Consider the following 26168-nt stretch of genomic DNA (forward strand, 5'->3'; position numbering starts at 1 on the left):
TAAACTGAATCAATGGGGTCTCAAAGTATACAATTTTTGGCCCTTCACTGGCACTGTATAACCGAACAGAAATGGTCATATTAGAATGCGGGATAGTCTCGTGCACCGCGATTTGCACAGATTCTGTAAGAATTGAAGCTGGGATCATCTGGGTTTAAAGATGACCTTAAGTAAGGCAACACTTGATTGCTTCCGCCTTTCGACGTCTTTGATTTGGATAAAGGCAACAAAGCTGTCAATCACGTGTAAGCACGTCTACATAAAAGCAATGAACAAGTCCTTAGATAAATTATAAATTATTCTTTATTGCTGGCAACCGTTGTCCAACCGTTTGGGGGACATATCTACTCACAGCAGTATAAATAACATTACTCAACATCATCTATTACTACCATTGCTTCTCCCTTTGAAAATCTTCCTCAGAACACCTATTAATTGCTCGTTATTGTATTAATATCGGTTTTAGTTAAACGTTGCCCCCATTGTCGTTTAGATGTGAGGTAATTGAGCAGAACATATACGAAGAAACCTTGAGCCGTTGATCACATAGGCCTGATGACCTCACAGTCAGTTTCGTCCAGGTCACCAGAGCAGCCAGTTAGACTCAGAAACTGTTATTGTTTATATGCAGTCATTTTCACTCGACTTTTTGCTCATCGTAACTGAATCACTGCCATTATTAATCTATGATACAAATACCTGTGACAGACAATGGCGCTTTTCTATTTGTTTCGTGTTACAAGTTTTATGAAGTATGTATCGACAGAAATCGCTTGCTGACTTCGTATTAGCATTATTCTCTTTCACGACCCATCACACTTCCATCTAATGATGTATGAATGTGCATCATTATCATCAAAATCCACATCGACATTCGACCGCTTATTATATGGCCACACACATCACAAATGGACGCACATCTCGTTGTCGGTGCATGACTGACTGCAAAATTTCAACACAACACGCTACAAAAGCACGAGGTCCTTCGGCAGTTCAAAATTGCGCGCCATTTTCTGATAAGCAACTGAACAATCGAGCAGACAGAATCCAAAGATGACGTCCATTACCTTTTTCGTTTGTCTTGTTTACTAACTGTTTTAGCGGTTCGTGCCCTGGAGCGACGAACGGCCGGTACCGGGCAGCTACCACTACGACATTTACGAGTTCATGTCTACGGAAATGATATGATACGGATAAAGGTTTAGTGGCCAAAATGGATATGCCACAGTAACTGAACTATAAGCGGAATGAAAAATTTCTGTCAGTGACTTAAAATCGCTCTTCGAAATATATTTTGTGTTTGGAAAGAATTGGGAAAAAAATGAAACATGTTTTTATTTGTTGTTATTTTTGGTTGTATTACGCATTTTATGATACTGATGTTATTTATTGTCAAATTGTCTGCAATCCGGGTTCGGTTCCGTTTTTGCATCAAACTCTATCACTAGTAATAAGTACCGCGTAGAGAAAAACCGCGTTGTTGCTCAATATTAAATAATTTCTTTTGTTTTTGTTATAATATCAGTTTAGATTATTCCATTTTTGTTGTCTATTCATTGGTTAATTATTACTTGTTATTCTTGATGTGGCTCTAGTTGCGACAGCAGATGACACGGGCGATCGAATACAAAACGTTTGACGACGGCACTTCGTAACTGTTGCTACCGCCTGCCCGACGACAGCTTCGACGCCTCTTTGCCGCACATCAAATCATTTTGTCGTCCGGAAGGGGGAGACGTTTGGACCTATGAGCCCACAAACGTATAATAAACAAACAAATTGAAACCCTTATTATTACTAACTACACATAGTTGGTAGGAAAGACGATCAATTGTGGCGCTGTCGTGTCCTCCTCTTCTGTCATGTTTAGCTACCGCGTCTAGAAGTTTTCGTAATGGTGGATAAAATAGGGCAGCTTGCGGGCAGTATTGACCGTCTCGACAGATGTGTTGATCGTTTTGGTCAACGCCGTGGGACCGCACGAAAATACGCCTACTTTGCTTACATAGGCGTGCTGCATTTGAACAAAGCGGAGGAACGCCGTCATATCTGGACGCCCAAAGTGGTTAATTGCTTTAAGGCCCGTGAACATTGAGTGATTCGAAATTCGCTGGAAGTGATTTTCGCAGATGTACTGAAAAAATAGAAAAAAAATGCCATCACTAATGAGAGCGAATATAAAGTTAAATGCAAAACCCATTTTCCCTGTAAACAGCCCGACATTTAGAGCATACAATACGTGGCCACGACAATTTACCTTATATGGTATCGTTTTTGAAATTATCCTGTAAAAACACATGTGTAATTATTATTTCATATCAAAATCATTGTGGCTTTGCAATATGGTACAATCCAATAAACTTGTAACCGATGCCCACAAGTATCATAGACAAAATTGACCCCGTCGCTAATAGCCACTATATGATACTTTCGTAACATCATCGTCCGCGCCATCTATAGACATAAACATAAACTAGACAAGTGTCCATTAGGCAAACTGTACGGCATCGCTACTCACAATGCACAATAAAACGCTTGTGGTAACAACGTTTAGCTGTGAACTAGTTGAACCGTCACGCCAAAGGCAACGCAGCCGCTTAAAACGAAGTTGTTATAAAAAAACGTGGAGAATGCCTAGTGGGATGGCGTGGGATGTTCGTGGAAATGCGGACATCGTAAATGGTACCATACAGGTCTTTGCCCACCCATTTATTATCATGTCCAATGAAAGGCAGCAGCATATACTCGTTGGCGTATGCAAGAAGTGGCAGTCATAGCGACGATGGCTGTTCTCGCAGTAGACCGTGGTAGCAAAAGTGCTGCGGTGAAATCGCCTGGGAATTATTTACCCCTTGCACAAGCTTTCTCGCGTTTGCCCATACAACCACCCATCCTTAACGGAGCTTTACCCTTTCATTGATTCAGACTTGTGTGAGAAAAGATCCGCCTCACATTTGCTTAGTGTTACAGGATACGTATTACTTACCACTTTCCTTCACTTCGATTCGTTGCCATTAACCCCGTATAGCGCGCAATACAGAAACTATGGCAAGGCAATGATGAAGAGAGAAGGCGTTGTGTCAAATATAGTTATTTTTCTTTCTATACCGTTTGACCTTTTTTTTTGCCCACATGTGAAACATTCTTGCCGACCTTCCAGCATTTCCCTCACTTGTGTCTTCACTCGTGTTAACGCGGCGAAATACAGGGGGTAGTTGTCAAGCAAACGCTCCCATTGGGCAAATTAATGATCAATCTAAGACACAGGGAAATACATCGCGAATCCTTCAATGTATATTTGTGCGTGAAGCTTGTTAACAGCGTCCCCCTCCAATTCATTCCTATCCCTGTAATATTCCCCTGTTCGAGTGCATATGTGTTGTGATAATACAAGTTTGCTTTCTTAGCAGTGACTTTTTTAAACCAGCAGAGATACATCTGTTTGCGTCTAATATATTCAGTTTACCATCTAAATACATATAGAAGACAGGTTACTAATTCATTTCAGGAGTCTATTCAGTTATACAAGTATGAAGGCCAAGCGACCAGTTTTTGCATTTGTTATTTCTTGCGTTCGCGTATATGACCGCATGTTCCGAAAACCAGTCTACATTATGTATCGACATGGTAAAATCTATGTCTAGATGACACCGCTGCTTTGCTAGTGTAGAAACCAAATTTGATGGTTTAATATTCACTTACCAACATTGTTGTACGTAGATCAAATTTGTGGAAGAACTGTGTGATAAATATGTGGATTTCAAGGACGTTAGTAACATCCTTCCGCTCTACGTCTCGTAGAACGTCGATGAACCATTCGAAATGTTTATGCGAAGGACAAATCCAAAGGAAGTATACCTGCAGCAAAAGCAGGCCGTGGTGATTAATGAGTTTGGCCTATTAGACACTTATGGAAAGCTACTATCTATACATGTTCAGCTATACATATTCTCTAGACGATCCTAAATCAACATAAGTCATAGGCCATCGTTTTCAAATTGGAACGAAGAAGTTGCGTATGTACGTTATGATTTTCGCCACGAACATATAAACGTCCACAATTACATTAGAAAAAGTAACATCCAATTTTTTGTTCTGGCTGAAATCAGGTATGTTCATTGTCCTGTATTATCGACCAAATTCTCAATCACTTCTTGCTCAATATGCTATTGTAGACCTAGAGAATAATATTAATTTCGGGCGGCTATCCAGAAGCACTGGATCCTGTACAATTGACTTTAAAAGGGGACAAACTAGTTTAATAGAGAACGTACCTTTTTGCAGGCCACGCCGGAATAACGATTCGTTGATGTTCCGAACACGAGGTCGTTAAGAATAGATGCATATGGGGTGACGCCTATGCCGCCTCCGACCATGACGGCTATTTCGAATTTGTACCTATGGAGAAGGAAACCGTACAGTGGTATAAAGAGCAGTTCAAACCTCCGTCCAGCAGTTCAGACCCCCCTGTTACATGCAGTAAGCTTTTCTTAGTCGCTGCCTTTTCTTAAAAAAAAGATGCTGACCCAGCAGCATAGACAGCATTTGCCCATGTCAATATAAGTAGAAACGGCTGGCCATTCGAGTTCGTTCAAGTAGAACAGACATCTCCCTACTGACAAACCTTCTTACTGGCCATTTGAATGTTGCAGCTCGTCGAGAAAAAAAGCTCAATCCTTTTTGGCTAGGTTTCAATCATTCACGGTTTTTCACATAGGTTGCTTGTTGGCTTGAGCCAGGCTCGCTATCCGAACGCTCGTTTCACATCTAGTGGTTGATTGGTACAAATGCGACGCGGTTATTATCAAGCGTCTGCTATATCCACTACGTCTGTCACCATTTCCTTACCTTTCCTAAACGTAGTTTCCCCCTAAACTACTACTGTTACAAGTAGTCATGCTGTAGGCTGAACGAACGCAGCAAGGCCCACCCTAGATTCCGGCGTGCAAATCGAGATGCGAATCACTTACCAGTCTTGGTTGCCACCCCCGAACGGTCCCTCGAGACGGATCTTAGGAGCGGCCCGATCAGGCAGGTTGTTTGGATCGAAGTAGTTTCTTAGCTTCCACGTCCACGGCCCTTGCGCTTTGACGTGGACCGAAAGGAAGTTATCGTGCGGTGCCGAGGTCAGTGTCAGAGAGTGGTACTCGTTTGACCGGAAACCAGTACACGAGATGCGAGCCTACGAATAGTAGCGGGTTGTGTGAATATTGTGTGACAGCCAACAGAGCGGCAGCGGCAACGGCCGGGAGTAGAAACAGGTATTGCAGGCGTTGAGGCAGTGGCCGGCGAAGGCGACAGTAGACGACAACGACGATGGTGAAGACAATAACAATGAGAGAATGGCAAAGAAAAACAGAATGAGTAGAGGTCAAGTTGTTTGTTCGCTCCTTGGGGAGTTATCCAGGGAAGGTGGCACCGACAGCACGCATACATGAACGAACATATACAAACAAGAAAGACTCTACAGCCAAACAGGGGCGAGTAGTGGGCAACGAGCCACAACCAAAGACATCCGGGCAAAGAAGTCGTCACCAGCTTTGCTAGGACCCGTTTGACCAGTCCATTGCCCGTCCGAAAGGACCTACTCTCGCTGCTTCCCTGCCACGTCCATTACTCCGGATCGGGTGACATCCAGCAAAGCGCCACTGGATTAGAATACGGGGCGACGCACGAAAACGGCTAGAAGTTCCCTTCGCTCTTACGGTTTTGCTCCGCCTTTACTGGCGCTATTTGCAGGAGCATCACACGTAAAGAACTAACGTTTCGTTTTGTGGAAAAAAGGCCAAAGGCAACTAGGAAGCTACTCCCATAATATAGTATTGGCATGCTCGATTAGCTTGTCAGCTTCGCGTACCTATTGTTGCTTGCCAACATAACGGATTTGGTTAACCCTTAGGGTGTGGCCAGTTTGCTAGAAGGTTGGCAGTACTGCATATGGCTGTTTTCTCAGCAGGCGAAATTATACTGTATATTTATGGTAAAACAAGTTCTATAGTTAAATTGGATAGAAAAAAATGTACGTACCCATTGACCCGAAAGGTATTTGAAGCTAGGCGGTCGAGCAAATTTTACCTTGGTGACATCACTGGGAAGTAAGTCTGTATCAAGTACCTCTAATTCCATGTATTTGGTCTGCAATGAAACGACTTTGTCCAGGATAAATATAATTCCGGGGATTATGAAGAAGATCCAAAACCGCGGACTCTGTGAAGCCAGCAAAAAACATAAATTGAGATAATCAAAAACTTATGCAGTTAAGGTGCTAAGTTACATTGATTAAGCCGGTCAAAAGAACAACGTGACATTAAGAAGCAAGACTAGCCCAGCCAGGATCCAAAGGAGAAACGCTAGGCCAAAGTAAAAAGAACTGCTGACACCAAGAAGAAAGGTGTGTAGCTACATTAGGCTTGAAAATAGTGTAATATGGAGAAACAGAAACGAGATGAGCCATTGTTCCTTTTGTCCTATTCATTTTAAAACAAAAAAAAACGTCAGACAGTTAAAACGACAATATAAAAAGCAAAAAAACGAGATTGAAGAAAGTAAAACGCTCAGCTTCTATGCGTTTGGACAAAGGGAGACGAGGGCAAATGAAGTTCTTGCTGTCGTGATGACGCAACAGCTCTGTTTTCTGTGGCCGCCAAGACGACTGAAACGCGAGCTCTCGTCGAGGCAAGGCCGTAACTCGTTCAAAGCTGCCGGGACACATTAGAGAGTTACTGCCAGTTTGTCCAAGTCACGTTAGCTGGGTCGCGCCCTCGCAGCGATTAAGTATTAAGTTAAGGTTATGTGAACGTAAACGCTAACTGTCGGTTGTCAAGGAAAGCTGTTGCGATAGCAGACGGTCGGGCGTTGACGAGGTCGTTGGCAGACACGGCTGTTAAGGGGATTTGAGGAGAATTGAGTGGAGGTATAAGGGGAAGGGCAAGCTACCTGGTTAGAAGGTGAATGAGAGCTTAGAAAGGTAAGACAGAAACGGCACAAGGAAAAACGGGCGGATCGATTCTTACTCCAGTCAACTTGGCCTGACCATGAAGAAGACAGAGAATGTAGAATAGGTAATAGAGCTTATGGGTCGACCAAAAGTAGCTGTACGCCTTGAGACGAATGCTTGTGTGAGCGAACACATAGATGACGCTGAGAACAGCATAGAGAAGAAGACCAGTCGTGCCCGTGATCGTCTGGAACACCCAGAAAGAAAACTGTGATTTGAAATCCGAGTCGAACTGCATTTCCCTTGTCATGCACCGCAGGTGCTCAGCCGGCTGGGTCGACACGTGGTAGAAGTTGATATAGTGCCCGATTGTGTGGATGACTGCAATACACGAGCGGATATAAGCATTATAGATCGAAAATTCGACTCGGTAACAGCATCTATACTTGATATACCGCCTAGATGAAAGGCTGTAAAATGGCCAAGCAAAAAGCCTTTAAGAGAATAAAATATGGTATCGACAGCTGATGTTTTTTCTTGAAATAAATAGCGCTTTATTAAGACGGCTTTTTTGAGTAGTTAAAGGCCAAAGCAGAATAACGGTCACGAGGCTTCTGTTTCACTCAAACATCTCTATAGTACTAGGAACATCTGTATCGGGAACGTCTACCACATGATCGTATTAAAAGGATACCTACTTGAAAATACAGCCCCGGTACAGGCGACTATTTTGTGGAACTGCACATGAGAGTCCAGCGGAATGTACTGCTGAATCGGAGTTTCTCGGATTTTCGTAATCAGATTGCGGCACATCGTCAGCAGAAGAACTGAGTAAGCAAACGAAAGCGAAGCGGCCGACCCTCTGGTGATCGCGATGCCAGCACCCATCACGTGCCGAAGATCCATGTGCTCGGCCTGATAAGAATAGTCTGCAATAACGAGGAGAACGCAGCGTATGTTTGCAAAGTGAAATCGATATAAATTGTCGTATACAAATTAAATAACACCGCCATTTACGGATTGTATATCGTGGGCTTATGTGGCCACGTCGTAAATTACTGATACGTTCGGTTCCTCCGTTACGACAAGTACTTTGACATACAGCAGCTTCCTTTATGGCTGATTAAGTGGCAAATAGTATTTATATCCGTACAAACTATTCAAGTGCCGGCATAATTCATTGAGGGGAAAATATAAATCAGGACAGGATTTCAAATACATAAGATCGTGTATATCAAAAAATATTAGAGTATTATGAACTCTTTCTAAGGGTAGCGCCTCCTAGTAATGTGATTTTTTATTAAGTAAAGAAAATAACTTTAAAAAAAGAGCAGGATAAGATACAGGACAAAACAAAAGCAATAATACAAAAAATAACTTACGCGCTTATTTTAATCGAGAAAAAGCCGAGTTGCGAATGTGGACCAATATAATAAAATTTTAAATAACATAAGGCACATTTTGCGCATATTAAAGAAACGGTTCTATATTGCTAGATCTATATAGCTAAGCTCTATTACCCAATTGTCAATTACTCGAAATCGGCTGTCATAGAAAGGCGACTAACCCGTTTTCAATTATTTGTAGCAATCGCGGAACATCATCCGCTTTGCAGTGGATTCTAGCAATAGGCCTCTACCAAGTAACCCTTGTATTAATGAGTGAGGTCGCCTGAATCTGACGCTGATGATGGCGGTAAGGAAAAAGTAACCCCAGTGACATTGATAACATGTGCGTTGTTATTGCATTGTAACCGGATCATGACACGCTAGAACGAGCTGTTTAACGTTCAATATGCGTTTATGAGTGTATATAAATATTAGGGTTCGCGCGGCAGGCAGTATGAATACTATATGGATATACCTATTTCGATAGCAATACCACTTTTATAAGTAGAAGGAGCAGTCTTCAACAAACCCACAAATCGGTACGCTTTACGAACTACTGATTTCATCTGCGCTGATGCCGCTACCACAGCGTTCGAACTTCTAGCGTTAATGGAGTCGACAATGTTCCCTCAATAGACATACCGACGGTCAGGTCTCCCACTTGAAAGTTGGGCTCAGCTACCTTCAGTCGCTCGGAATTCATCGATAGTAGTTGTGATCGTAGTTTAGTTCGCTTTATTATGAGTTATCTGTAAACGATCAAACGAGGCACCTGCTGCTAGGCAGCCGTCATCAACACGTATGGCATGCGACCAGCAAATATGTAAACATTTGCGGCAGATCCGTACGCAAATAATCCCAAGTTTTCCGTGTGACCAGCAAGGCGCGATTATCGGGTCGACATTCATCGACCGATCGACTGTTACCGCGCGAACCTCCTTCAGTCTCTGCCGTACACAAGCAGAGCAGAATGGGTGAGTCTGAGTGGAATACCCACTTCCCCGTAGCTCAGAGTTTATTAATTTATTTCCATTTTGCAGCCGACATCTCTGCCGCTACTGGGTATCCATTAATACTTGGGTTGACCCGAAGCTTGGCCATTGCCCAACAAGCACTGATACGCAGTGAACTGTAATAGTTGACGAGTTTACAAGTTCGTTAGGTGATGAATGATCTCTGTCTACTTTTCCTGGAAGCGAGCCTTCTTGCCTCATATTTTAATGAGTGGCAAATTCGTACGAATAAAGATAACCTTGTCGACGCAGTCGTCCAGCATATTCGGCGTGTCCAGCAGGACTGATTTCAGACAGACGCCTATTCTTGGACACTTGCAGCATATCTATGTAGAACGGATGCTTTATGACGTTTTTCGAAGCGCGTTTAAGCGATCCTGTAGGAAGGTTTTGTTGTTTTTGTCATAACAACAAGTTTTGTCCTGCGGACAGTGAACTTGCAGTTGCGTAATGTACTAGCTCAGACGAAATTGCTACATGGTTAGTGAAACACATAAAAACAGTATACATAATGGGGAAATATATGAAATGATTTTAGTAATAATAATAACAGTCCTTTTAGCAAACTATTCCTATGTGTATTTCACTTACAAAAATAACGCTCGAAGAACAAGACAAAAGTGGTCACATAGAACACGAAGATGTAGAATATATGTTGGCGATTCTCTTCGAGAAAAGTGGTAATTTCATTCCATTTCTGAACTGCTTTAGATGGTCGAGGTTCGTGATTCTGAGGGATCTGAAACGACGTCATGCGCGCGACGTTTGTCGAGGTGTCCAAGAAGTTCTGGTTCGCCCCTGGAAAATTTTGCAATGAGCGCAAACCATACTCAAATAGTAAATATACGAAAAAGTTTGCAAAACCACATCAATTCCCATGAGATTGAAACCTATGATTCCAGGTCTCCAGCAATTGCCCTACGCCATCTCGGCGGACAGACCCTGTAGAATTAGACGTAAACCTGAATTTACGCCGAATGTATATGTACTCTCTGGTAACAGGTAGTTTTTCCGTGTTATAACAGTTGTCTATTTAAAGTTTGAGTCATGAACCTCAAGAATTTTTTCATCTAATTTTACACACTGAGTAACTTCGACCAAGTCATTCGCTTAGGGGGCATCAAACTAAATTCTATTCAAAAAGCTATACGTATGAGCCACCAGAACATTTAAGTTAGTATAAAAACGAACCCTTGCAATCAAGCCCAATCGCTATGAAGTCGCCACGGTACTCCTTCATAATAGCCTTGAAGTCATCGTAGTCCAGTCGGTCTTTATTCTCTAATCCAGCAGTAGCAAACATCCCCTGGATTATTTCCATGGTCTGGTGCTCCGTAAGCGAATTTGCCTTAGCAATATCAACAAGTGAACGCAGCATTTTGGTCAACTCCTCCTTGTCAATAACTCCATTTCCATCATTATCGCACATATCAAATATGATACGAAATTTGTCTTCGGATTTACCCCTGTAACAGAAATACACAAAAAAAACAGATAATTTTCATTAGATTAATAAGAACATTAAAACATGTTATATACCAAATACTAACAGGTACGAAAAATTAGAGTCAACTTCTTGTAGCTACATATCGCTCCTTACGGCATATCATTGTTTAACAACCACAAAGAAAGCCTAGCAAGCCTCGAAATTGTGCTATTGCATGCTGTGTGTAGTTGCACAATGTTCTGCTCAAGCGAGACGAACGGCAAATTCGGATCAGGTGGCATTCTTTCTAATATTATAATAATTTATATCTATCTTTATATATTACTAATTATCTAATATTATATTTTATTTAATATTAATTTGTAGTCTCCGGTCCTCGATTTCATAGTAAATGGCTGTACATATAACAAGAGGCATCACACGTGAATACTATTATAGAATAGGCTTACACGGCCGTATAAACGAGATCGTCGGTTAGCGAGCAAGACCCTGCGAGTTTTACGTGCCTTAACATTACCTTAAATGGCATGGATCTTAACTCTGTTCGTGAAGAGCTATCTAGTCTTCAAAGCGTATTTATGCAGTATATGGTAGGCAAATACGCCTACATGTTCAATGCTAGGCGGAATTATACGAATCCCTTTTTGTGCGTTCTCGACTATTTTACCCTGCACATAACCACTAAAGGATTGCGCGGAACCTAGATGAGCAAATGAAAAGAGCTTTTGCAACGCTTTCCTTCCTGTAACACTTAGTCTAAATAGTAACGTCGCGGAAGCCATTAGATCTTGTAGAAGCCCCTTACGTTCCCAACGACTATTTCAAGCACATATTAACGCTTTGCCGCTTTTTTACGCTGGTACTTTATCAGCTCCATATCTGCGCTGCAATGACTATTTTTCTATGACGGAGGTTTTCCACACCACTTTTCCATTTCGTGCACCCAAGAGGCTTCGCTTTTGCATCAACCTTTACACTACACCGCCGTAGGGTCCATCTATATGCCCTGCGAAACATGAAATGAACTATTCGGCCTCTTTTGCTGCTATCGGCCAACCAGACAACAGCAGCTCCGTTTAGGCCGGCGTCCGGTGTATTTAGCGACCCTCAAGAAGGACCACTTTGCTGCTTGGTACCTGGCTCATGACAAGAAATTGCAGCCACCAGGAGATCCTGGTCGTCGAAAGAGGACTGGCAAGACGGGTAAGAAAAGGATCTGGGCTGTAATACTTACCCATCTGTATGGTGATACATTTGCGCCTGGACTCCTGCCTTTACCACTCTTTTTGTCCCTTTCGCTTACTCTAGTTAACAACATCCTTCTTTGCCCTAGTATCAGTACAAAAGCTATATACACCACTGTTAGGACGCGAACGGACTTACCCGTTAACATGGTACACAGATACGCAGGCTATCCATACAACATGCCCTCGTTCATCGTTCTGTTTCCAATGCGCCATAGTCCCAATGCTGAAAAAGAGGCTGGCTCAGTAACCCAGATCTAGTTATTCTCGTGCGCCACTAACTGGTCAATGGCCTGCCTCTTTTCTCTTACGCGAATGCCTGGGCCGCGGGAGTCGACAAGCAAGTCGGTGGCTAGCAGATCGTCATGCTTGCTTCAGCAGGCGGTAACAGAGGAGAATGGCAGATAAACTTTCATCGGAAATACCTCCATTCAGATAGAGTCCTGTTGGATCGTATAGGATGGTACTAATGTCTACAATGTTGCAACGGCAGCTGGCGAGAAACCTGAGCAATCGGATAACTGAAACAGACCTGCTAACTGTCAGAACGTAGGGGAACATAGTGGAGACCACGATGACGAGCACTGAACGGATGAACGCGTTTGACACGACCATGCTCGGCAGAATTGCTGGTCCTCGCTGACACGTTGCTTAGTCCTTGAATAGACGCCGTTGTATGTGATCGAAACTATCACCAGCAACGGTTGCTGGTTCAATGTTTTAAGCCTAACCGAAGTCAGCTTGTTTGTTCCCCTATTCAAAAAATCCAGTTACGCCCATCTCTAATACATTCTTCTTCTACAACTAACTCAGTTGTTTCGCAGTGCTTAATAGCGTCGGCAGCGTGCGCCAAACGCACGGAAAATGATGCCCATCCCCCGATTAGGTTCGGAGGGTGGAGAGCGTCAGTGATATGTCGGAAGTCGGCAGTTGCTCATGGACTGCAATTTCAATCCCCCCAGGAAGACATTTATCAAAATTAATCGTGTATTCAGCAAATATCGAATTGCTGACGTCACTTAGCCAGAGGTAACTGCCACAATCGCTACTGTCGTACGCTGCTTGCGTCGATAAATATGCTTACCAGTGAAAAAGTACAGGATATTTTGTTGATGCTGAAGCGAGATGCAGCATTGGTAGCAGACGCCATTTTGAACTTGAGTGGCATCTTAGTACAACGGGTGTGGTCGAGAATCGTTCCGTTGTTGAAAGCTCCTGTTCTCACATATGCTAGACCTACGCTTATATTCGAGCATGTAGGGTAATGATATAAGGAGTGTTGAGCATTTACAGTATTCACTACAATAAACATAATCGCAATCATTTAAATATGTACTCATTTAGAACAAAGCGTGTACCTCCAACTGACCTAAAGACCTCGGAACGGGGTATCGTTCGACTGTTCGTTCTTTTTGTACCTGTGAAGACCACGTCTCTGATCGAAAATGACCACAACAACTTAACTCTATTCAAACTGGCTGCAAAAGCTTACTCTTCTTGATGGGAACTTTTCTTTGTTAAGCTCAGGAAGACACTAGCAGATTTGTTTAATCATTTGACCACCCTCTTGATTTGTTTCTATTGCTATCACGAAGTATAACTTAATTATAGCAGTGATGTGAAGTTTTGATGATTACACAGATCCGATAAATGAACATAAGGAATCACCAAATTGATTATAAAAAAAAAAAACCTAAAGTGCCTAAAACACCTAAACATTACAGCATAAAACAGATAATTTTCAAATAGTTCTAAGAACCCCAGAGCGATACATTGAAACAGCTTAATGGCCACGTCAAAAGTGACACAAGAGTGCCGTTCAAGCTTTAAACCAAACCAGATCGCCGTTTGACATCACACTAATTAGAGTAGAAACAATCGTTCACGTCACCTTAACAAGAAGGTAACCAAACAGAAGGTGAATCCCAATAGGACATCCGGCTCATCACACAAGCCAAAAAAAACACGAACATATATTGTCACGACCCGAGCAGTAGGCAACGGCCTATGCAACAGTAACGGTGACCCCGTGTAATCTTGTCGATATCGTAAGTTGATTTTGGCACAAATTTGTAGCCTAAAAGAGCTTAAAAACACTATCCTATGTCTGTCACGACTGCAAGCGCCTTTTTTGTCAGTGGTATAGCTTTACGTTGCGAGAAACATCTTCAATGTATGAGTTGGATCAATACTGGTAAGAGGGTGACTTAGTTAACTCACTGAGTACCCCTTAGCTTTACAAGCAGAACTATCTGTATTTACGATCTAGTCAGAGATGGGGAGCTTCAATGAATCGAACTCGCACTCAGAGTAGTAGATTTACCGAATGAATTTTCAAACGTGTTTTGTTTTGAAGACCAGACGCCAAGCCAGTAGTCCGAAAAGCATTGTTCTATTCGAAAAAAATATATGCGGTGTCTCGTGGGGCTTCGATAGGGAGGGACGTTCAGTAGAGTCCGTTGTCTTAACACACGTATATAAATGATCTCCATTAATTCTATACCGACGTTAAAATAGTGCGATTTAATTGAAAACCCCCATATCTGAATACAGGACGTGGGTGGGATAAGTTAGTGCAATCAATTACAATTAATTTCCCTTCCTCAAAATCCTAACTCGGGTAACGTAAAAAATAAACGAAGAGGAACATTACAAAACGATTGTCTCTCCGATTGAGTTATCTCTGCCTAAACATAGGCAAAATAAATACACTTGATACACTTGATAAAAAAAATGCTTTATCGGCCGGCTAGTTTTTTTTTTGAAAAAATGTAATTATGTACCATAATAATATATAATAATTACAATAAACTTGATTTACTGTTTAAAAAAGGTCAAGCTAGCTCAATCTTTATCCTTGCTAATTATCGGTTTGCGATACAACAACGATATCAATAACAAGGTGATCTCTTTCTGTGTCCCCCTGCTAACAACCTGTAGGCCACATAAAATATATACTCAAAATTAACGAACTGTAGGAATGGCTGATACGACTAAAATCATGATCGTCTATCTAGTATTTAGAACGCATCTGGTATTATAGTTGATCTGCAGCAGTTGGATGGATCCATATTTGCCAACGCCAGTCAACAGCATCCGTTTCGTGGTCTAACCTCGTTACGAATACCATATGGAAGTATAATGGTAAAATAGCGATAGGACAAAACGTGAAATGATGCAAGAGGTCCTCTACTCGAATGACGGACATCAACCAAACGGAAAAGTAGCTACTGCTTTGTCCTCGATATGAAAACGAAGCTATGTTGAACTCCACTCGGCGTGTGATAGTGCTGGAAGCGATCGATAATGTGCTTTCATTATCCATTTTCTATATGCAAATGGGTGTATACGTATGCTCATAATAGAGACGGTCGAATAACTTAACTACATGCGCTCTTTATTTATATGTATATATATATATATATATATATATATATATATAATGACAGGGTTACTTCTTGATAAATCTTAGAAAATACCTCTCAAACGTCACAACATCTGGCTATTTTTTTACCATTCATTTACTGCGACATTTTATGCGAGCGACATAACACAATGCAAGCAATAATATCACGTTAGTAATCGAGTGATGTGCGAAACTTATAAGCCACAAGCAAAAGTCAAACAGCAGTGCCCAAGAAGCCGTAATACTCGTTAATTATTATCGGTCTGATGTGGCCTATCGGTAATGGCAATTGCTTAATTGACACTTCTGAGGTTACGCCTAACGTATTCTGTTTTATGTAATTGACGACCAAATCCGCCAAATTACATGTCTGTTTTGTTCCTATATTTCCCATTGGGCCGACGTGTCACAACAAGTCGATAGCGTATCTTGGTGCCGTATGTATTGCAAAAAAAAGTCCACAAAATCAACTTAAAACGAAGAATAACAGCTTGTTATTATTCTAACGGGGAAATCTCTATCATTACTTTTACCACTGAACTGTACTAGCTACTGGGAAACCTCATGGGGGAAGCGGCTCCATATTTTCAGCCTCTATCTGTGCAGCGGCAGTTATTGGCGTTATCGTCGTCATTGACAAAACTGTGCGGAGGAGCTTGTGGTGATGACGCCTCGAGTAAGACGAAACCCTGTATCTAGAGTTACAAATTACATGGACAACGTCAGGGAACACCCGTCCTCCTTTTGACTTTAAGGGGTAGGGCTGCAAGTAGTCGTGGTTTCATGGGGCACAACATGGGGAAGTGGGGGAAAATGTGCTGTGAGAACAGCGCCGTAGGACTTTCCATCACGACGCAGACCAAAAAGGAGGAATTAAACCACAGACATTCGGTGCGGATCGAAGCACACGAATCCTGTTGGTTTCGGCAGAGGTCAACTGCGCGCTTTAGGGTTACGCCAAATCAAGCTCATATACAGTCACGTTTAAATACCTATACAAGGCCAGCACGACGGAAAGAGGTGCCAGCCGATACCCCGTTGCTGGCCCTGTGTGAAACCTCGAAGATAGCAAAGTTATAGGGGCAGTGCGTGCGTGCGTGCGTGTTCCTCTGGTTAGCGCCAATTGAAAAAAAACAAAGAAGGGGCAAGACCGTGAAACGTGGCAAGACGGCCAGCTCGATTAAACGTACTAAAACTCTACTTTGTTTCCATTATGAAGATAAAAGGCATTATTCGCTTAGCCGACATCTCTCGTTGGAGGCCTACGCGATCTCGCATTTTCATCTATAGCGCTTTATTGTGTGGTAGCAGCCATGTTTTTCTTGCTCGCTTGCAAAGGGGCTGAGATGCGAGAAAAGTATGAAATTCGACGGTGTCTTTTGCTGCCAGACTGATCCTAATACTTTTAATTTATGCAGATCGAATAACAGACACTTTGTTCTCAGTACGGGAGAACAAGCGCCAATTAGTTGAGTAGCCATTTGGTTTCAGCTATGTCGGGGAACTGTCTTATCTGTCGCTAATAACGGTGTTACTAAGGAAATTATTTTATATAGCCAACATAATTATCTTGGGTTACATTGATTTCGATCGTGCTGCGTTGATGCCTATCAAGGGGCAAGCCCAAATCAGCACGTATCCATTTTCTGAGGCCATGAGTGGCCTTGAACGAACCCACTGTACACCAGAGTGGCATGAACTAAGGCATTCCAAATATCCAAGGAGAACTACTCCTATTGAAACGGTCTACGCGGTTTTAGATGGCTGCAATATTGTTATCCTATCAGCTGTCTCTAAGGCACAAAGAAAGAGGGCAAGCAGGAACAATAGAGGACTTCCACGATGTCTGATCGGAAATTGTCACGACGGCCAGCGCCCGGCGAACAAAATACAAAATGAGAAGAAAACCAACAAAGCAAGTGTATTGTAGGGTGAATTCCTGGAAATTTTTCATTCGATTACCACCGGTCCGCTGCCAGGCCACTACTAGTAGGATCGTTGCCACGTCCTAGATCAGGATGGGGAGACGAGGGATCGAGGAACAGAAGGACTCGACTAAAGCAACGCTCGTCGTAAGGCGCAGCAACCACCCGATCCGATCGCAGCTGTGGCAACCAGCACTCGCTTGTTCTCCCTCAAAGGAATTTTGTGGCCAAGCGCCTCGACAACTACTTCTAGTGCTGCCGCCGCTGCTACGAAAAGGATTCTTCAGACCCAATGAATACAATTGAATAGTTTGCACACGACTGAGTAACGAAGGGCGCAGCAGGAGGCGACTGCGACCGGTGTATGAAGCATTGGGCATCGAAAACGAAAACGCCAAACTTGCGGAGGAAGTAAAAGTAACCTTCAGTACTTTGGTAACAACCGACGACAGGCCTCAGGAAGGCTTTGGCGACAGCTGCAGCTATGAGAACGATAGCCGCGACATCTGCACCACTTTCCGTTGCCCCCCAGGATGCACCTGCGTCGAGATGTCGCCAGCAGTATAGTGGTATTAAGCGAGTGTCGGCATTACAGGGTCTTCAGGGTTCGAATAAGCGATCAATACCACATTGCCGCCGAGCAACGAAATCGATCAAATCCGTTTTATCTACTTTATTTAGAATACTATGCCATAGAAATGAGAATAGTGTTCTTACGGTGCCTGATAGTCTCCGCACCTTGGCGAGTCGCGAGGTAACGAGGCTAAATAAAAACTCTACCTAATGGCTAAAATGGAACAAATTCCGTGAGTTTCTTGTTTTCTAGATTTCTAGACAGTAGATTATCCTTGCAATTTGAATTATTTTTCTGAAGCTGGTAGAATGTAATATGCGACAGTCGACCAATTTCTCCTTATAATATTTTACTAACATTAAGTGACACGTGGCGAACTTAAGGAAGGACCCTAACAGACGCATAGCGGTGAATCCTTCAGTTTGCAAGAATCATATCGTACTATATCTGTACACAGTTGCTTACCTTGTAAATAGGACGACCGTGTCGAGGAACTCTTGGAAAGATATACGACCGTCTTTGTCTTTGTCAACGCAGTTGAACATTTGTTTTACAAACAGCGAATCTGGTTTCATTCCAAGAGCTTCGGCGAATTCTTTCTTTGATAGGGATGTTCGCATCACCATAATAACGTCATTCCCAACCTGTTCCAATTTTCGTTTTTCTCCTGGTTTTAGCCCGAAGGTCTGCAACAAAGGCAAGCGAAATAAAAGCACAACGCTATTTCACCGAAGATTTTTTACAGGCTGTACATTGCGCTAGGTGATGTGGCTTCAAGTTACTTATCATTTTGGCAAGTAGACACCGCTATCGTATAGAAAATAGAAAAAAACGCATAGACAAACAAACAGCTGAGACAGTGTCATTAGAAACAGGGGAACCGCAATTGAAAGAACTGTGGCACACCTGTTCACTAGTAACCCATTTTTGCACGTCTTTTTTGTTGCTCGCTCATACCGTTTATTTTAAAATTAGATCGCTCAAGCTTTACCGGAGCTTTTTCAGAAAATAAAGCTGAAATGTTGATAAAAACATATATATATATATATATATATATATATATAGATATATATGAGCCAACGTACGCTATGGAAAATATATGAATTTTCTAAGAAGCATAAAACCCCGGCGTCAAGAGACTTACCAGTGCGTAGGCTTCCCGGAAGAAGTGTTCGAGTCTTTTTTGTCGTTTTTCCTTTGTTTCAGCGTTGGCCAACATGAGTTCTCTGTTATATAAGACGGGTGGCAGACATTAAAGTTTAAGCCAGAATAAACACGAAACAATCATAAGTATCTTTTTTTTTTTCATTTTACAACAGCCACTGCTGTTTAATAATTAACTATAAGCTGAAACATTATAGCCTCAGGCCCTGACTCCGACTTACCTGCTTGTACTCATGCATTCCATAGTCTTTTTGTGGTCATGAAGGAACTTTTCAAGTTTTCCCAAGAACTTTTTGCGCGAGTGATCGGAGTCGAATTGCAAAACCTGGCAATAAATAAAACAAAATATCAATTGCTTTTGCAGCCATTTAAGTTTTTTCTAACTTAATTTAAAACTTTAACTTAGGCGCGTGTAAAAACGGAAAAGACGCGGATGATATATTCAGTTAAAATTAAATTAGTTAGCCTTTCAGGGAGTTGACGCTTGGTCTAATTCCTATCCATTTAAAATTTCCAGTTAACAGCAAAACTGTCCAGCTTTATTTGTGATGCTGACCAGTTTAGTTTAACCACCGTGAAAATGCTGATCTCCCGAAAAGGTGTATCTCAAGAAGGTCTCAGTAAACAGACCGGTCTATTGCCTCATTTATATAGTGCTAATTTCAGCATTATTACCATACAAGTCTTGTAATAGTCGTTCCGTTTTGCTCATTTTGACGCTTTTCATTAGTTACTCAAGTTTCCTGTGCTATTCCCATTCAAAACAAAAAACACCCATTCAAACAGTCTGATGGTAGCGCTCTGCTCATTCTAAAATATCACCATAAGTAATATCGATTAGTTAGCGGTGTCCTCCGCATACGCAAACGAGTTTTCGTCCCCGATTCAATTCAGCGTACGAAACAGTTTGGCCAATCGCTATTAGGCAAAATTTCTAACATGGAATGATCGCTTAACATTGGTTTTCGCATGCCCAGGAGCATGTCTGCAAGTAAACAATCTAGACCAGTAGGCCTGGAATAGACCACCTACATAGGCCTTTTCTGTTCCGCAGTTTTGGCGTACTGCTACTTCCGAAGGAGGCGCCCAAGGGCAATGAAGCCGTGTGCATGCCCGGACGCTCGTATTGGCTGGACAACACATCCGTTCCACGGGAAGTCAGGGTGGGAGCCTTCGTGATGCTCGGATCCTCCGTTTAGGTCCTTGTTTCTGAGCCAAACTGGCAAGCTACCAGCGCGGATAACCAGTGTCGAAGCGTTTCAATGCCTGGCCCACTCATGGCTAATTCAACGAAATTGGATTAGGTAATATACCTATTCACCCAGCGACCGAGCGAGTGAGCGACTTGCAGGCCTCTGTATCGAACTGATGCCTAAAAGCCGATAATGTAGATGAGAATGCTATAAATGAGGATAGAACAGCGCCCAACTGTGAAAGGTTGAAGCAGGAGAGGGTCCAGGACGGAACGTCCAATTGTCTATCGTCGAGACAGCCGGCTTCGGTGATAGGGTGAGGAGAGAATGTAAATGAATTGAATATAAAACGACGACCTTGAGAGCAGGAGCTGGGGCTACTCTGAACTATACGAACTTAAGCAGGTCAACGACCCTGTTTCAAGGTCTTAATTTAAATGTTGGGATTCGCTAAAAATATTTCTATTATCATCAGATCATCGGTCCGTATTACAAACCGTAGTGATTTCTTTCATATTCGTTTAGCTGGGTTTCATTGTTACATTTAGATCCGGATTCCACAGAGCTTGCGTCTCCCTAGAGTTCGTGCCAAATATTCAGTTACATTCAAAACCAGTCCCGCGTAGGATCTATACAGGCGCAACTACATTACAATATTTGTAGTGTTTGTTTAGGTTTTTTATCCTTGTCACTGCCGCAATTTGTGTGTGCACCTGCGTTCAACACCTACCAGGTTACTCTGGTTAATAAGAGCCAGTCTTGTATAGACGTATGGGAAAAAGGATTACAGATTGACAGTGCCTTCCAATGCTGCCTTTCTATTATTCTTGCTGATACCGGCGACGCAAATGCCCAGCTCTTCGTGCCAGTCGAGGTATCGACTGACCCCAGTGGCCGGCGTGACAGCAACACCATGCCACCGAATTTAATGCCGCGCCATCGAACGCCGCCTGTTAGCTTCGACGAATTCCGTGGGGTGAGTTCATGAGATCGAAAGGGAGGGAAAGATGGTTTTCGCGCTTTCCTACGTCTGCTGCTGTCTTGCTTGATTTTGGATGCGAGGATCCGTCGACGACTCTAGACAACTTCAGGCTTTCAACAGCAGGAAGAGGTTAGTAACGGTGGCAGCGGAGGCAGCAGCTTTGCATACTACGCGACCCAGTCTGCTGCAGTTAAGTCGACAGGGGTCGAGTCGAGTCGAGTCAGTGACTGCGGAAGCTTTCGTAACCGTCCGCCGGCGACAGCGGCATCGACTGGGAAAATAGTTGGTCCAACAGAGGAGAACAACATCGATCCCAAATTGATCTTCAAAATAGTAGAATCGACTAGCGCCGAAAACGATCGTGCAGCAGACAATGATGCTTACGGTAGTGCCTAGAGTGTTTCTGACGCTTTTGCCAAGGCGCGCCAGGCTATCGCGAGCTATCCCAATATGGTGGTTGCGACGAACCTGTGGGGATGCTTACCACGGGGCACACATGGATCCCAAACGACAGCTCCTGGATGCAAGGAGCCGTATTGCATTTGCTTATTTATTCATAGCTTTCCACCAGTACTAAGCGAACAAGGTAGTATACATCATTTGGAATTGTATCACGACAATCGGTAGGAAAAAAATCTAAAGCTAGCTAGCACGAACAGCCATGTGAATGTGACTAATCTGGAAGAGAAAAAAATAACTGAGAAAGGGTCATTTCATATAGCGGGCTACTTCACACACGATAAGCACAACGCTGTTTGTAGAGGAAACAAATTCTGAGACGAAGGGCTTACGAAGGTTTCCTAAATTTAAAGCCAGAAAACTGATTCCCGTGATTAAAGCCTATCTGCCGTGATTATGGATGGTTAAATGAAGTAAACTACGGTAGGCGTGATGTTAACTCAAACTTAGAAAAGCGAAAGGGTCACGAAAAAGCAGATGAAATCGACGATGTAAGGGCAAACAGTTCATAAGATTTTCTGTGTAACAGAGAAGAAAACAGTGTGCTTACCAAATCGTGATCGTTGGGGGAGCGAATAAGGCACATGGGCTTGCGGGTGGTATCCGAGGTCACCTGCACAATAAGCTGTGGTACGGATGAAAATGAGACCTTCCGAAGGGTCTCGCCTTTACGGTTTACAGTATAAACGCTTTCGTCTGGACCGATTTTTACCTTGACGAATCGCTTGTGATTTTGATGGAGCCATTCCTTGACATCTGCAATCCCAAACAGACAATATATGAGATTACATGTATCCGCCATTGGCGGGGCTTGAAGTAGCAATTTCTGGTGTCGTTCAACCAGAACCACGACCGTCCATGTCACCGACCTATTGTGTAAAAGAGATATGTAGCTTTGTACTTGTGCACAAATCAATTTAGGATACTGTTACACCCTTGCTGGAGAATAATAGGTTTGTAGTTTATCAAACAGAGTACACGTAATAACGATGTTCGACATTAGCATCAGAAAAGCTTCGGCAATGACTCACAGAGTTTGTCCTGGGCTTTTCCATTTTTCACAATATCCTTCTTGGCCTTGATATCTCGACGCCTTTTATTCTGCAGTTTTATAACGCCATAGCCAACCATGCCGCAAACTGAAATGTGTGAAAGAAGAACGTTGTCAAAGTTGACATATAACAACATTTACTTGACTTATCAAAGCAACTCTTCCACTTTTTCCACGCAATTTTAAGGTATTACGCAAGAATAACATCTGCCTACCTCCAGGTGAATAGATTCTGCCATTACTGTCAGCTACTACAGTCATCGCACGCACTCACGCCACAGCTCATTCTCTGCCAGCTCCACTCTCACTGAATAGCCAAATCTGATCAAGCCCAGTTTTGACCGGCGTGTCGCTTTAGCTCTCGGGTTTAGCTCTTTTCCACGTGTTTTCCGTAAAGCATTCCTAAATTTCCCTAATAGTAACCAACCACGTCTGCCTGGAGTCGGCCTGACCTCCGTTTTGGCTTCTCCCTCATCGTGAAGTTCGTGTAAACGCTGCCGCCTAAGCGTTAATCTTTTCAATTTTCCAGTTGGCAAGCGCGCGGGAAACGTTGCTGACATTCTGAGTTCACTGCAGTCTCATTACAGGAGCCCTCTCCCCAGATGGATAGTTCGCCACGAGTTCGCTGCAGTCGTTCGTCGTGGTTGATTTTACCATGGTTACAGTACCGATGCTAGTCGAGTTGAGTGGAACGACCCGACTAGGACGGCGAAGCTGGCTTTCCGAGCAAGGTTGCCGGCTACAGCTACGCTTTTACCCCTCTTTAGCCCCCGCCTAAGGATCCCTGCCACTTCATCACAGTAGTGGCTTCACAGGTCGGCCTGTGTCGCGCTCTCATTTCAGTCATCACTCCGCCTGCACTAGCGGGAAGGACTGTTATCGGGAGTAGATGCCATCCCATTTGCCCATGTCAGAGGGGCTTGCAATGAAAACGAGGAAGCTCACAGAGATCCCGAAATAGGAAGAAGCTAGATACTTGCCTAGACGGGTTTCTCACTCTGCTTAGCTTTCTAGGGTTAGGCGCATATACAGTAGCGGCTTCCAGCCAATCTACCGCCATGGTCGTCGCCACTCTGTAGCAAGTTCTCACTATCTGCCTACCTCTAACGCGACCTCTTCTGACCCTATTTGGGGGTCTCGCATTTCCTGCTGAGGCTCTTTTACCCCCCACAGCTCGCGTTCTCTTTCCAAACCTCTCGCCTGTCTCGGCAGCTTTCCTCTGCATAGACCCTGCCACAACTGCGCTGCTGCTATTCACCTCCCAAATCTGCCTATACCTTTGACCCAATCCCTCATCCCTTATTTCGTCGTCGTTGTCGTTAGTGTCGCCCTGCTACAGGGAAAAGTCGGTTTTAGACCCTCCGCTTCGCTTGCCAACTGGTTTATCAACCTGGCATTTGGATGAAGGAGAGAGAAACCAATCTCGGCTGCCCATGTACGCTTTTCCCATCTGACCCTTGCTGCCCACGCAGGTAACGTCGGTGACCTGTGCGTGACAGGAGTGACTCTAACGACAGACAGGCTGTTTCGCGCATTTCTGCCAGTTCGCAGCGGCTAGTTGACGCAGCGAGACTAGCAGAGTTGGAAGGATGACAAAAACGGATGCAGTGCTGCCATGAGTCTACGACAAGCTGCACTGTGTATGACGACTGTTTTACTGTACACTTACACAGAGCATCGAAGGTATTCCCATACGGCATGATACTATACAGTGGAGCTAAGGCGTTAAATACCACACATTGTGTGACTGACCGACGGTTCTTTTCCTCTTTTGCGAAATGTATGCGATTCTGATAATGACAACGACAAACGGCCGACTACAGACATCAACAATAACAACCAAATTATGTGACTGCAGACGAGACCCGTTACCCATAGCACTATGAGGTATGAGCGATGAGATTTTAATGACGATTCGAGCGTCTAGAGTAACTAGCGAAAGCGTGAAAGAAAACATTGTGTTCACAGTAGGATTTAAACTAGTTTACAGCACTTACTGATGGGGATGAAGGCAAGAATTAGACAGCAATAGATATAGACAACTTCGTTGCCTCGAAAGTAATCCCATCCTTCGAGAATCATACAGGGCTCCAAGGCTGTGCTGTTGATTTGACCTGGCTGAGGGCAAGGATCATCTGGAAAAGCGGTGAGGAAAATAATCCGACCGGTGACTTATAGAGAAAAACGCTACTTCCAATAGAATCTCTTAGTTTTCGTTTATAACATCACGGTGTAGCTGTGATTGTATTACTAAGATTTGCTACTCGTACCAGCACGCGAAAGCACAATGCGTACGTTGACTTGGCATGCATCGATCTTTTTACTATTTGACATTAATATAATATAGGCCTTTCATTTAAACAAGACAGAACTGGGAAAACGGGAATCAAATGGAACCAAACATATTCTTATAGTATACGTACTGATTAAGGACATTATGGTGGTCCTAAAATAAGCGCCGGTCAATGAGAAGATAATGAGACTTTGACGTCCTTTGAGGCTTTGTTAGTAAAAAGGACTATGACTTACTGGAGGAGGCCCTTTACAGAACAGTATCATGATACCACTGTCCCCTTTTACCAACGTACTAATTAAAACCAAATTTCTTCAACTGGATTAAACAATAACGAATGCTACCTCAAAATTTGTATTAAAAGTATTTAGACAAACAACAAAATATTTATTTATAGTAGAGTAGCCTATTTATTAAAAATGAAGCTATTTCCTTGAAATGTGAATATGTATAATCGTACAATATTGTAAACGTGCAAATACGCCAGAAGAAAGACATAAACCGAAGACGGATATAAACCATTATCGCGCATACGCTTTATACTCTCACAATTATTATTATCTATATGCCGTGACGTGTATACGCGCGAATCATGTTCATAAAGGAGAAGCCTATCTTGTATTCCATTATCCCACGAAACAGAAATCGTACCTCCCGAATGAACGAAGACATTCCGTTGCATTGCTTCTGGGGGGATACTATCAGACGCGTTGACGATAACATCCCACAGAGATATTTTTCGAATTTGCTCGATCTCCTCCTTACTGAACAGGCCATTGTTTGTATTTTCAAACCAGAACCGATCGGCGTCCCGCAGACGTTCAAATTGCTCCTTGATAATCTTGCGGAAGAGCTCGCCTGGTCGTCCACCTTCGGACTCCAGCATGCCGCCGACGAACAAGTCGATATTGTTCAGATTACCTTTGTATAGCGTGTAGAGACGTTCGACGAGCTAACAGCAGGAATGAATATCGTTAATGGTTGGCAGGGTCAACAGGTTCCGATAAAGGTCGCAAAAAAGAAAGCGCACTCCATTAGAGGCAATGACAGAACACGCATGTCTATTACAAACTGGCTATTACTAACTGCTAG

The 26168-nt window shown here is 43.1% G+C and overlaps 1 protein-coding gene across 2 annotated transcripts in view; it reads right to left on the reverse strand.

The window, feature by feature from the left end:
- Positions 1-285: 285 nt before the first annotated feature.
- Duox (dual oxidase) overlaps positions 286-26168 on the reverse strand; it is a 61411-nt gene continuing 35528 nt past the window's right edge. For both annotated transcript variants that reach the window (XM_022801965.2, XM_022801968.2), the window contains exons 9-24: positions 25728-26028; positions 24781-24918; positions 22764-22871; positions 22283-22488; positions 19320-19423; positions 19079-19160; positions 18400-18620; positions 10530-10804; positions 9930-10136; positions 7636-7866; positions 7014-7318; positions 6028-6207; positions 4971-5182; positions 4275-4398; positions 3703-3858; positions 286-2134 (exon numbers count right to left, since the gene is read on the reverse strand). In XM_022801965.2, the coding sequence (XP_022657700.2) occupies positions 1880-2134; positions 3703-3858; positions 4275-4398; positions 4971-5182; positions 6028-6207; positions 7014-7318; positions 7636-7866; positions 9930-10136; positions 10530-10804; positions 18400-18620; positions 19079-19160; positions 19320-19423; positions 22283-22488; positions 22764-22871; positions 24781-24918; positions 25728-26028 (3105 nt within the window). In that variant the 3' untranslated portion in view covers positions 286-1879. The remainder of the gene's footprint in view (positions 2135-3702; positions 3859-4274; positions 4399-4970; positions 5183-6027; positions 6208-7013; positions 7319-7635; positions 7867-9929; positions 10137-10529; positions 10805-18399; positions 18621-19078; positions 19161-19319; positions 19424-22282; positions 22489-22763; positions 22872-24780; positions 24919-25727; positions 26029-26168) is intronic.

This window comes from Varroa destructor, unplaced genomic scaffold (assembly GCF_002443255.2).
Source record: "Varroa destructor unplaced genomic scaffold, Vdes_3.0 BEIS01000004.1, whole genome shotgun sequence".
Lineage (NCBI taxonomy): Eukaryota > Metazoa > Arthropoda > Arachnida > Mesostigmata > Varroidae > Varroa > Varroa destructor.